Source organism: Camellia sinensis, chromosome 10, assembly GCF_055761805.1.
Source record: "Camellia sinensis isolate YWXY chromosome 10, ASM5576180v1, whole genome shotgun sequence".
NCBI classification, from domain to species: Eukaryota; Viridiplantae; Streptophyta; class Magnoliopsida; order Ericales; family Theaceae; genus Camellia; species Camellia sinensis.
In genome coordinates, this window is record NC_138970.1 from 54114905 (window position 1) to 54126853 (window position 11949).

General features: G+C 31.5%; 1 protein-coding gene across 4 annotated transcripts; it reads left to right on the plus strand.

The window, feature by feature from the left end:
• Positions 1-1508: 1508 nt before the first annotated feature.
• LOC114305641 (uncharacterized) lies at positions 1509-9275 on the plus strand. Of its 4 annotated transcripts, none has more exons than XM_028250770.2 (8): positions 1509-1791; positions 6242-6297; positions 6510-6653; positions 7775-7860; positions 7956-8058; positions 8493-8555; positions 8643-8770; positions 8955-9275. In XM_028250770.2, exons 1-8 carry the CDS (start codon positions 1746-1748, stop codon positions 9031-9033), a joined length of 705 nt encoding a protein of 234 aa, XP_028106571.1. In that variant the 5' UTR covers positions 1509-1745; the 3' UTR covers positions 9034-9275. The 4 variants fall into 4 exon arrangements, with proteins under 4 accessions (XP_028106571.1, XP_028106573.1, XP_028106572.1 ...); XM_028250772.2 differs by having other exon boundaries at positions 8004-8058; XM_028250771.2 differs by having other exon boundaries at positions 7787-7860.
• The last annotated feature ends 2674 nt before the right edge of the window (positions 9276-11949 follow it).

An 11949-nucleotide genomic window follows, 5' to 3' on the forward strand; every position in this document is an offset into this window, starting at 1 on the left:
CACTTTAATTAAAATGTGTGATTAAAAAATATATATATAATCACACTTATTTAAAAAGTATGATTAAAAAGTAGTAGTGTATATATAATCACACTTTAATTAGAAGGTGTGATTAAAAAATATATAAAAACCACACTTTAATTAGAATGTGTGGTTAAAAAAAAAAAATATATATATATATATAATCACACTTATTTAAAAAGTGTGATTAAAAAGTAGTAGTGTATATATAATCACACTTTAATTAGAAGGTGTGATTAAAAAATATATAAATAATCACACTTTAATTAGAATGTGTGATTAAAATATATATATATATATATATATATATATATATATATATAACCACACTTGTTTAAAAAGTGTGATTAAACAGTAATAGTGTATATATAATCACACTTTAATTAGAAGGTGTGATTAAAAATATATATATATATATATATATATATATATATAATCACACTTAATTGAAAAGTGACATAAAAAATAAATATTATCACACTCAATCAAATTAAGTGTGATTAAAATATCAATCTAATTTTTTTTATCACACTTCCAATAAAAGTGAGATCTTTTTTTTTGTCAAAGTGTGATCTTTAACTATTCTTGTAGTAGTGAGTTACAGAAAGGTGGAGAAGGAAATTTCAATAAAGAATATGATATACAAGCCCACTTTCTAAACCAAATGATATATAAGTGAGATAATTGATTGATGATTAGAGAAGATATGAGAAAAAATATTATCTTATATATTTAATTAATTAGCATATCATTTAAAAATTAAATTTAATTTTTAGACTTGAATAACAATGTCCTTTTAGTAATTACCACAATGAATTTCACCCATTTATAATTGTTATTTTTGATTCCCCACTAAATTGTAAACAATTGCCCCAACTCTATTTTACAAGTGCACTTTTTTTCCCCACCAAATGTATATTATAAATTCAATAAAGATAATGTAATTCAAATTCAACTTTATATGATGAAAAATATAACTTAAATGAATCTAGGGTATACATAAATATTTTTTTTATGCACAAATTTTATGTAACTAACATTGTTGTTATAAATATCATGTATATATCTAAAATTGATTATACTAAGAACTCATTATTTTATAAATTTCATATGTAAATTTAACTTCCGTTGTCCACTATTTTATCATAACACAATTATCAAACTAGTATTCAATTCTATTACTATCAACACCATCACCGCTACAACGAAACCAGACCACTATCACAAGATAAAAGAGTAATTTAAGAATAGCAAATTTCAATTTGTAACTTTTTTTTACCTATTAAACAACTTCAATTAAATTCAATACTTAAATTTTAATAAATATCAACAAATTTTTAAAGATTTAAAAATTTAATATTTAATTAAAAAAATATTTGAGACTCTAAAAAAGTACCCACAATAACGTGATAGAGTATGTATCAATTTTTAATTTATTATATACATAATGATGATAGACTCAACTCTCATGCCATATATATAAATTTATGAATATGAATGTATAAGTCAGTAACGCTACTGAATTTAATTTTCACTTTTGAAATTTCAAATTTCAATTTTATTCAAGAGCATGGAAGTTCCTAAACAACCCGGGTAGGAGTAAAAGAACCCGTTTCGCAGTGAACCGGTGTTCCTCGTTAAACTTCAACCGAAGTTGGGGGTTTTGACGCTGCTTGTGATTGTTTTTGTTTGTTCTCTTCGTTGAGACCGTGTTTGATCCGAAAATGCCTGTGAGAGTTGTTGATAGTTCGGCCCCTTCTCAGGTTTCAGGTATCGAAACAATTCACAAACTCATTCATTCTTCGATTACTTATTCGTAATTTTTTTTTTTTTTTTTTTTTTTTTTTTTTAAGTCCCTAAAATTTAAGGCATTTTATGTGCATATGTTTTGTATGATCTGAATCCAAACATTGATTTTCCATTAATCGTAGGCATACCACTGATTAAAGCGCTGTTTTGGGTTAGTTTCATTGGTAGATTCTGTGTATTTGCTGAATTCTTTATATAATTTTTCTCGGTTGCTTTGGAGGTATGTGTTGGTCGCTGAGAAATTGGACAAAGGTGAGGAAAGTGAAAATCAGCCCAGTCAGGTAGTTATGTGTTCAGATTTCAGACAATAATTTAACCCAATAAGCTAAAATGGTAGTAAATCTTTACTTATTTATTTTAAATGAAAGTATGAACTGAACTGTGCAGCAGATGCTGCCTTTTGGACACACAACTGTAAATAAAAGACCTTTGAATTTTTACTAAGACCTTCGTTTGCCATTTTGTTGTTTTGAAAGACAGAACAAGCAACTTAAATAACATATTCAGACTATTATTCAGCACAACTACAATTTTTGTCCTTGCGAGTGTTGGGTATTGTGGAACCCAATAAGTACTGGTCATTGGGCCTTTGATCCAATGGGGGGTTCGGGAGCCTTCTCTGTGAGTTGGGCCCTGCCCGAATTTTTTTGATATTTTGGTAATTTTTCTATTGCTTCCTTGTTGCCCTAATTTATATTTTTGTATAGATGAGGGGTGTCTCTTGTATTGTAGAAGAGAGTCGTAATCATTTTCAGATCGTAGTGAAACTGCATCTGTCATGACCCAAACCTGCCCCTGAAAGTTTGGACATGATCCGCTGACCTTTAGGCCTCAATTTCAAACCATCATAAAGTTTACTTAATATCGGGGCCGAAACAGAAGCAAAATAATAGAAGAATAAAACATTCATTGAGCTGTGTCTAAATGCCAGGATCTTATCGCATCAGCGTATGTATATAACATTCCATGCACCATTCACATTACCAAGTGTAAAAGGAAAACAACCCAAAGTGCTTAGTGTTGTTAACATCTACATACATATCTATTTTCCCCAGTTTGTAACAAAACATGCCATCAGAGGGGCTTGCCAAAATAAAACAAGGAGTCATTTCGGTTGACTCAGCAAAACGGGTTCAGCAACAGGCTTCTAGGCTGACCTAAGGTTGACCCGCAAGTTGGTTACCTACAAACATTCAGGAAAGTAGAGTGAGCAAGGCTCAGTGAATGATAGCAGTACAAACAAATTAAAAGTACGAGCATAGGTTAACAGTGCATATTCACAAATCATAGTCTCATTCGTTTTTCCTTTTCTGAATGGCCTCGGGGCCACATAAGACAAAATGGCCTTAGGCCCCACATAATACAGAACGGCCTTAGGCCAATCGTAGTACAAAACGGCCTTAGGCCCATCGTATCAGCAAACAGAACGACCTCGAGTCCATATCTCACATGTCAAAGTTCAAACATATATCAGACATATCGCACATAACATAAGGTATTCACTAAAAGTTAATAAGATCTCAAATAACAAGTACCAACACAAAACGTGAATAGTGCATGATATTACGCTACTATCACTCACTGTAATACGGGTGAACGATGGTCCCCTCCTGTAGATGCCCTACACATAGCACATAACTTGTAAGTACATCAAGTATACTGTTTTTCCTTAATTTTCTTTTATTTCTCAAATGTCCAATTCGTTGAGTTACGTGTAATTAAACGTATCAAAGAAACATTAAACGGACATTTGGAGAATTAAATAGAACAAAAGAAGGTTGCAGAATTTTTCCGGCTTGGGCCGCACGTGCCTTTTTAGCAGTGTAGTCCCACTCCTCACCCCTGTTTTCCGCACGTGCGGCTGTGAGCCCCGCACGTGCAGTCATGCCTCCCGCACGTGCGGTCGTTTACCCTGTTTTTCTGCCCGAAACTTCAACAATTCTAAGTTCACAAGAGGTAGCCACATAGCCAAAATCAAGGTAGATTTACACTAAAAACATAGCATATAAACATGTAATTCTAGCTCTTTGGCCTTTAGCCAAAATCAAGGTAGATTTACACTAAAAACATAACATATAAACATGTAATTCTAGCTCTTTGGCCTTTACACCTCAGAATTTCTATGTTTCCCTCACTCTCACTATGTAGATATATATGTACAAATGCCTAGCTATTCATTTATATGAATTCAAGCATACAAAAGAGTGAGATTAGGCAAAACATAGGGAGATCAAGTGATTGAGTTTCCCATCATACACATTCAAGAGGTACATGGTCATTTATGAGATTCAATTATTCCCGATCATAACCCTAGCTTTCATGGAGGGAAGATACTTCAATTCAAAGCTTAATTCAAACCAATTGAAGAGGAATTGAGAGTTTACTTATGATCTATACTCACCTTAAGTTGGATTCTTCAATTGTTTTCCCTAGCAAGGTCTTCAATCTCCAATTCTTGTTGACTTCCCTCTTCTCCCTTTCTTTCCCTCTTCTTCAAGCTTCTCTAGATTTTTCACTCAGCATATATATAAAGAGATGAATTCAAAAAAAAGGACTTATATAACACATACATATATGTCTTTAACTTCCGTGCTTGCCAAACAAGCCTTAGCGATTCAGACGAAATAGATTTTCAATTAAATTTTCCAAATGGTTCTAAAAATTCCCATTAGCATGTTCCCACACTCAATTTCAATTTATCGCGCCTCTACGGCTTATATTTCCAAGTTTAAACGTCCTAATTTGACAGATGTTTTCCAATAACCAACAGATAGAAAACATGATCAAATAATTCACACATATAAGCACAACTCTGTATGGAACTTCACATTGAATAAGTAAGTATTCAGGTAACTAAAACAAAATGTAACGCATATAAGAGGGTCAGGTTATGACAGCATCACGGAGCCTTATTCTGGGGGTGAATCACGTAAATCCTTATGTTTTTGTGTGTGATTGATTTGGTTCGATTCGATTTGATTTCTCTTGCTTGTTTGTTATTGTGTTTCACCGATCATGGTTAGGGATTGCACAATGAGTGGAAACAAAATCGCACTGTAACACCCTAAAGTTGTAGGTCCTGGCCCACCCCTCTTTCCTTGTATTTTTTGGGCATTGAAGTAGCTCTCATGGGTTTAGGACTTTAGGAAACATTTCACATTTTTTGTGAAGAGACAACTATTTTGATTTAATTGTGGCAATATAATCTCTTAAGTGCATGCTAGATTGGTAAATTTAGGCCTTTTGTCAACTGCCTTTGCCGTTCTATTCTTATTTTCATTAATTTATAGATGCATCATGTGTAGGGTGGAAAAAGAAAGAGCCAGCCTTTGATTAACAACTAGTGTCAGCTACTATGTTTTCTGTATATGCTCTATGCGAAATTCCTTTTCTCCAAACCATCATTCCCTTAGGTTGTGTTTGAATATAGGATTTGGGGATGGAAAGGAAAAGTAAAGGGAAAAGTGACAAATTTAGCTGATATTTCTTTCACATTTCTCTTCATTTTTACTTTCCGTCCACAAATCCCTCTCCAAGTTCAAGATCCAAACACATTAAATTTGAAGAGAGATTTGTGGAGGGAAAAAAAATTGGGAAATAGAATTTAATGTTTTTCTCACAAATCCTTTCCCTTTTCTTTTCCTTACACAAACCCCTTCACAATTCAAGATCCAAACACAGCCTAACTGATACAACATGGATGAGATGAGACATTCTTGTTTAAGTTTCTCATAAATAAGTTGCCACATTATTTGTTTTTCGTAGTTTGACAAACGTCTCCTCCGCCAATTGCATTCAGTTACTCTGTTACAGGATACAATGACAGAAGGAATACACATTTTCTTCACTCAGTAGAGGTTTATCAGCGTCATTCACTAAATCAAAATAGAGTTCCAGTCCTTCAGCTGAATCTTTTTGTTTTATACTATATGGTTTTGTGTACCAATTCACCTGTTGAAATCCTAATGGTTGAAGACTCTTATCTTCTTTGAACCAAAGTAGCGGTTGTATGAATCACATTCTTGTCATTTACTTTGTCTAATTTTTTTATTTTTTATTTCTTTCTTCCTCATTTATGCACAAGTATGGAAGAAAAAGGACAAGGAAATTAAGAGTAATATCACATAAAACTTGATGCATTCACCTGCAACATAATCTTAGTACCACATGCATGCAAATAGGTTGAATATGCTTGTCATTGCACCTCAGCTCATGCCTTCTAATACGATCAATATGTTCCATGATTTCAGGGTCTTTACAAGCCCAACTGTGTATTGTTTTAAGTTCCAATTAAATTTCATGATTTTAAAATGATATCCGTCTGCATTTTTTGGTTTTTCTTTGTGATGGAAACTTCTTCGAAGTATTCATTCATGTAAATCTAATATCATCGCCATTCCTCACTTTGAAGGTGCAAATCCTAGCCACACTTCACCCCCTGCTTGTACACTTTTGAGTGTAGGACAGGTGAATTTCCACTTCTTTTATATTTGTATTTTTTGTACTTCTTGAGGTCATTCTAAGTAATTTAATCATTTAACACATGTTTTACTAGATGATGTACATATTCCGATATATGTAACAAAAGGTTGGTCATTAATACAAGTGCAGTTCTCTGGAGGTGATTTGTCCTGTTGCTTGAGTTGAAAAGTATGTAACCTAGAAGTTTTTCATTGCAGGCATTTTCTGGAACCCAGAATGTTTCTAGTCTACAAAAGGATGAAGCATGGAGAGTTAATGTACGAATCCAAGGATGTGACCTTGACCATGGTTATCTTTGTGGCACCATGGAAGCTCTTAATGTTCCTATGGCAGACACACCAGTAAGCAACTTCATCTATTTCTATTTATGAGAAAATTTAAGAGTGTTTGGTAGAGTTTTAGAATTATGATTTGAGAATAGAGTTGTATTTTGAGTTTGTGAGTTTTGGAATTATGATTTGAAAAGAGAAAATTTGTTTGGTTATGAGTTTTGAATTTTTGATGTGACATATGAAATGAGAAAAGTTGTTTGGTTATGAGTTTTGAAAATTTAATTAAAAAACTTATAACTCATAACCAAACACACAATTCAAATTCTATTGAAAATTTTACGCAAAACTCATAACCAAACTCTTTTTAAAATTCAATTTTAAAAAATAATTTGTCATTTTGGTTTAAAAAATATCAAAAGCAAATATATATATATTTTTTTTCAAATAACAGGTGGCGATTGGCAATTACAAATAATAATAATAATAATAATAATAATAATAATAATAATAATAATAATAATAATAAATTTGTATTGTTCCGGTCAACTGGCCAGACATCTGGGAGGATGATCGGGTGGACAAAAAATTCAAAAAATGTCTAGTTACCAAACATGTTTTCTAAATGTGTTTTGAAATTGATTTGGAATCATGATTTGAAAACTCTTATCAAACATAGGATTAGATTGTAAGAGTAGAATTAGTTTTGGAAACTCTTACCAAACACAGCCTTATTTATTCCACTATGATTTCTCCATTTGTACTAGTTTAAAAAAGATATATAGCTTTTTCTTTTTCTTTTTTTGAACATAGATTCACTTTATAACTCGTCTTCTTTTCCTTCTTAAATATGTTCAAATTTCTGTTGTGTACTTTAGAATTATATCTATGATCAATAATGTACAGCATGTATACAGATTGTTGTGTTGGTTTTGGTTTTGGTTTTCTAGTTTTATCCTAGGTATTTTTAGTTTAGTTTTTCGTTTGTTTGTTTGCAAGTGAAACAAGAACACATCACTTGAAGGTAAAGCTAATAACATATGCTACTGAGTATAACTTTGTTTAGAGGGTATGCGAATTATAGTGCCTTTTGTCTGTTATTGTTGTGATCTAGTAATATAACAATCCAGTCAAATTTTTCACTATTTCCATTGTGAACTTCTTCAAGTGTTTCATTTCTTCTGTTGTATATGTGGGTAATTCAGGTTGTAACCTTCTGGGAAGGCGAAATTGTTGATATGAAGAATTATACATTCTTCACTGGCAAATGGGAAGCAACGTATGTTCTTTTTCTTTTTCTTTAGCATGGAAATCATTTAATTTGTAACTAAGACAACAATCCATCATTGATGAGGTTGAATTCTGGCTCTATAGGGTGGGAAAGCCTTTTCCCCTCATGGTCGTTCTTTCAATTGTTAACAGGTCAGAAGTTGACACAAGGCACTGGACCAAGTTTCCATCTTTCTCTCCACTTCTGGTAAGCTATGTTACATGGGCTCAGGTACAAGTTTTAGGTGCATGTGCAGGTGCGGGTGCAAATCCAAATGTCATACTTCTATAAACCTAAATCTTAGGATATTAAGATATGTATCCAAAAGTAAGATATGGGTACGAGGATGCATGAACAATTATATACATTACATATTATATAATATTTTAAATATGAATGTTGTAAATTATGTAGAAATGTATTTGAAATTATGTAGCATTTAGAGAAAATATAGGTTAGAAATGTTTCCTTACTAACAAATATGTATTTCTTCTTCAAACATTGTAAAAAATAGAAGATCCTAGTGTCTGATTGGGTACGCGACACTGTACTTTGGGGGAAGTAGTAGTAGTCAATAGTACTACTACTACATAATACATATGCAAGTTTTGTGCCATCTTGATTGATTCTGCTCCTTTCAGAGCCAAGTGGAAGTTGATGGTGGCAGATCTCTGGATCTGAGTAACTATCCATACATATTCATGGTAACTTTTTTTCAATTCAATTGATTCAATAAACAATTTTACGTGGTTAAGTAATTACACACAATTATCTATGACTTGACTGTGCAGCGATGGAAAGAGCAGTACTTTGTGAATGTTGGAACTGACTGTGGGTTAACTATAGCTGGTTTTTACTATGTTTGCTTCTCTTGTAGTGATGGCTCCATCAATGGCTTCTATTATGATCCTAATAGTAGGTAGGCCGCCACCTCCTTGTTTTTTTATCGCAATTCTTTTCCTTTTTCCATTAAATTTATGCGTCCTCATGAATCAGATCTTCTATTCCCTTTACTTCATGTGTTATAGTTCATGTTTTTTGTTTAAAAAGATCTTGTACATATTTCGAATGATTGTTGAAGATGTGTTCAAACTTATCTGCAGCCCATTTCAGAAACTCGAGCTGAAAATCACTAATGAAGGAAGATCAGGTTTCAGTTTTTCTTCATATGAGTTACAATAAATGGAGGTGAGTGGTTGTTTCCCGGGCTTGCACCAGATGGACTTGCGAGGCTATGAGCGTTCAATTGTGCATTGGTACCCATCTGGATTTTTAGTTGTAATTGTTTCCCTGTAAAGTTTGTGAAGTTGAGGTTTGTAGTTGCAGTATAAGCTTGTTAAGCTGTGGGAGCACATGGAGGCTGTAAACATAATAGGATATGAAATTAACCACCTATGTCATGCGCTTCCTTTTGAAGTGGAAAAGATTATATCCTCTGATCCGTTTGGCCTGTAAACTAGAATATTTATGCTGTGTTTGGTTGAGGGATTTGGAAAGGGAAAGGGAAAGGGAAAGGGAAAGGTGTGTAGAACTAAGTGAAATATAAGCATGTTTTATTCACATTTCACTTGCTTTTTTCATTTCCCTTTCCAAATCTCTCTCCAAATTATCAAATCAAACACAGCATTAATGAAATTTCTATTAACAATTTATGAGGTAAAAATATTAAAATAAATTAAACAAACTAAAATTATCAAAAAGTTAAGAAATAATACTTTTAATTTTTAAATTTAAATCTTGTTAAAATGTCTTCTAAGAAGAGATGTTAAGATTCCCCTAAAAATAAAGTTAAACTTTAATCTCATGAAATGATAAATATATATGCACTATACACCGTACGTATTAACTTAATTTTAAATATGCATACATCACATCTATTCAGGATAGAAGTCTAGAAATATAAAAGTGAATCACAAAATCAAATATAATTATTTTAAAAAACAAAATAAAACAAAAAAAAGGGATGTTATTTATTTTATTTTATTTTTTTTTGTTGTAAATTTCACAGTTATATCAGGAAGTTATATTCAGTTCTATGATTAATTTTTGTATAAATAAAGTAACACTATCATTCAAAGTGGAAAGCAAATGCACCATTGATTTTGTATCATAGAGCTTGTTTGGGAAGAACATTGAGACTAAAATAGTCATATAAGATAAAATTAGTTATTTTAACTAAATATGACAAAGTTTCACATTTATCAAATTTAAATAAATTTTGGAACCAGTTAAAAAATTTCAAATTAAAACCATACCTACCAGTGGTTACTGGAAAAAGGTATGCAGTGGAGGGCGGCCATTAAATACTAACGGAAAGAGAGGACTGTCCTCGTGTGCTCACGCAATTGGTTACTGCAATCAAAATTCCCCAAACCAAATATAAAAATAAAAAAAATAAAAAATAAAAATCTAAATTACAGCATTTACCCCATTTCATGAGGAAACGTGTCCACATTTTTTGTGTCACGCCCCTACAACCGCCTACAATCTCTTATTATCCTCTCCCCCGCCACCCACGCCACTCATTCTCCATTACTTCATCATCTCACATCATAACACAACCATCCCCTATAACTTCTCCTACCCCACTCTCTCTCCTCTATTTCCTTCCATTCTTCTTAGGAGTAGTTTACCAATAAAAAATAAGAAAAATAAAAAAATCGAAATTTAACCTTTATAATAAAATAATTTGTTTTAAAATAGGAAAATAAAATAAATTTTGAATTTATCAATTTAAATTTTAAAGTTTTGATTTGTTTTCAATCTAACATATCTGCCTATTTTTATTTTGTAAAACTGATAGAAAAATGATATTTTAGTCATTCAACTCAATGAAAATGATATTTTAGATATTTTATATATACTTACATTGAGTTTAATGACTAATATATCATTTTTCCATCGGTTTTATCTAACAAAAATAAACTTATGGTTTAGGTTGAAAATAACTCAAGAATTATAATTCAAATTTACAAAATTAAAAATTTATTTTGGTTCAAAAGTCAATTTTTTTTTTTTTTGGGTAATTAGCCCTATATTTTATTACGGCAAGATAAGTCAGCAAATTACATAATTTAACAATTTCAAATAAAATTAAAACGATATTAAAATTACATATTCTAAAACAAAATAATTTTATTATAATTTTGTCGTTGAAACCATTACAAAAGAATCCAAATATTGATCGTCTCTCTATATATTTATTTTATCATATAAAACACACCACTTGCTTGGTTGAAATTTTATCACGAAATTTCAGTTTTAAAAAAAGAAAATTTAAAATAACAATATAATTTTTTCAAATATTAGATTTCCCTATTAGTTACATCTTAGTTTGAAGAACAAAAAAATAAAATTAACAAATCAGAAACAGCAGATTCAGTTACCCAAACCAGATGCTAACAAAATATATCTAAGCAATCTGTACTATTTATCGGTACTAATTTTGGATTAGGTTTTTCTCAAATGGAAAATGCATGAGACCCCCAGTGGGGGTACTGGGGGTCTCTTCCTATTGGCCCAAAAACTGTTTTTTTTTTTTTTTTTTTTTTTTTTTTTTTTTTTTTTTTTCAGCCATTACCAGCCCCCCACGTGGAGGTGGGGGTTGCTGGGGGTCTCCCCTGCTAGGGGTCTCCAGCAGGGCTCTTTCTCAAATTTATAATCTAAACTTGACTATTATGTTAGGGCCTGTGAAGCCCACCACGAGTCTTATTTTGATGATTTGAACCGTTTATTTTGTAAAATGTTCCGTGTATATCATTCATAACAAAAAATTAAGTCTATCGAATTAGTGTTTTCATTTTATTGCCTTTGTTTATAAAAAAATGAATGACAAGTACATTTTAAAAAATAGACCATTCATTATTTTTAGAGACAAATGAGATAAAATGAATATGTTATAATTATCGGATTCATCTAATTTTTTCATGAATAATATATATGTAAAATTTTATAAAATGAACTGTTTGAATTATCAAACTGAGATCTATAACAGACTCCACAAGCCCTAACATAACGGTTAAGTTCAATTTGAACTTGAGGAATCCTAATCCTATATAAATTACATAATTCATTTGGTGTGAACTTATATCACATTTT

Bases quoted from the DNA above. Each gene is read 5' to 3' on its own strand.
- LOC114305641 (XM_028250770.2), top strand. From the start codon at position 1,746: ATGCCTGTGAGAGTTGTTGATAGTTCGGCCCCTTCTCAGGTTTCAG. The intron at 1,792-6,241 runs GTATCGAAACAA...CTCACTTTGAAG, and splicing joins GGCCCCTTCTCAGGTTTCAG to GTGCAAATCCTAGCCACACT. The intron at 7,861-7,955 runs GTATGTTCTTTT...CTGGCTCTATAG, and splicing joins ACTGGCAAATGGGAAGCAAC to GGTGGGAAAGCCTTTTCCCC.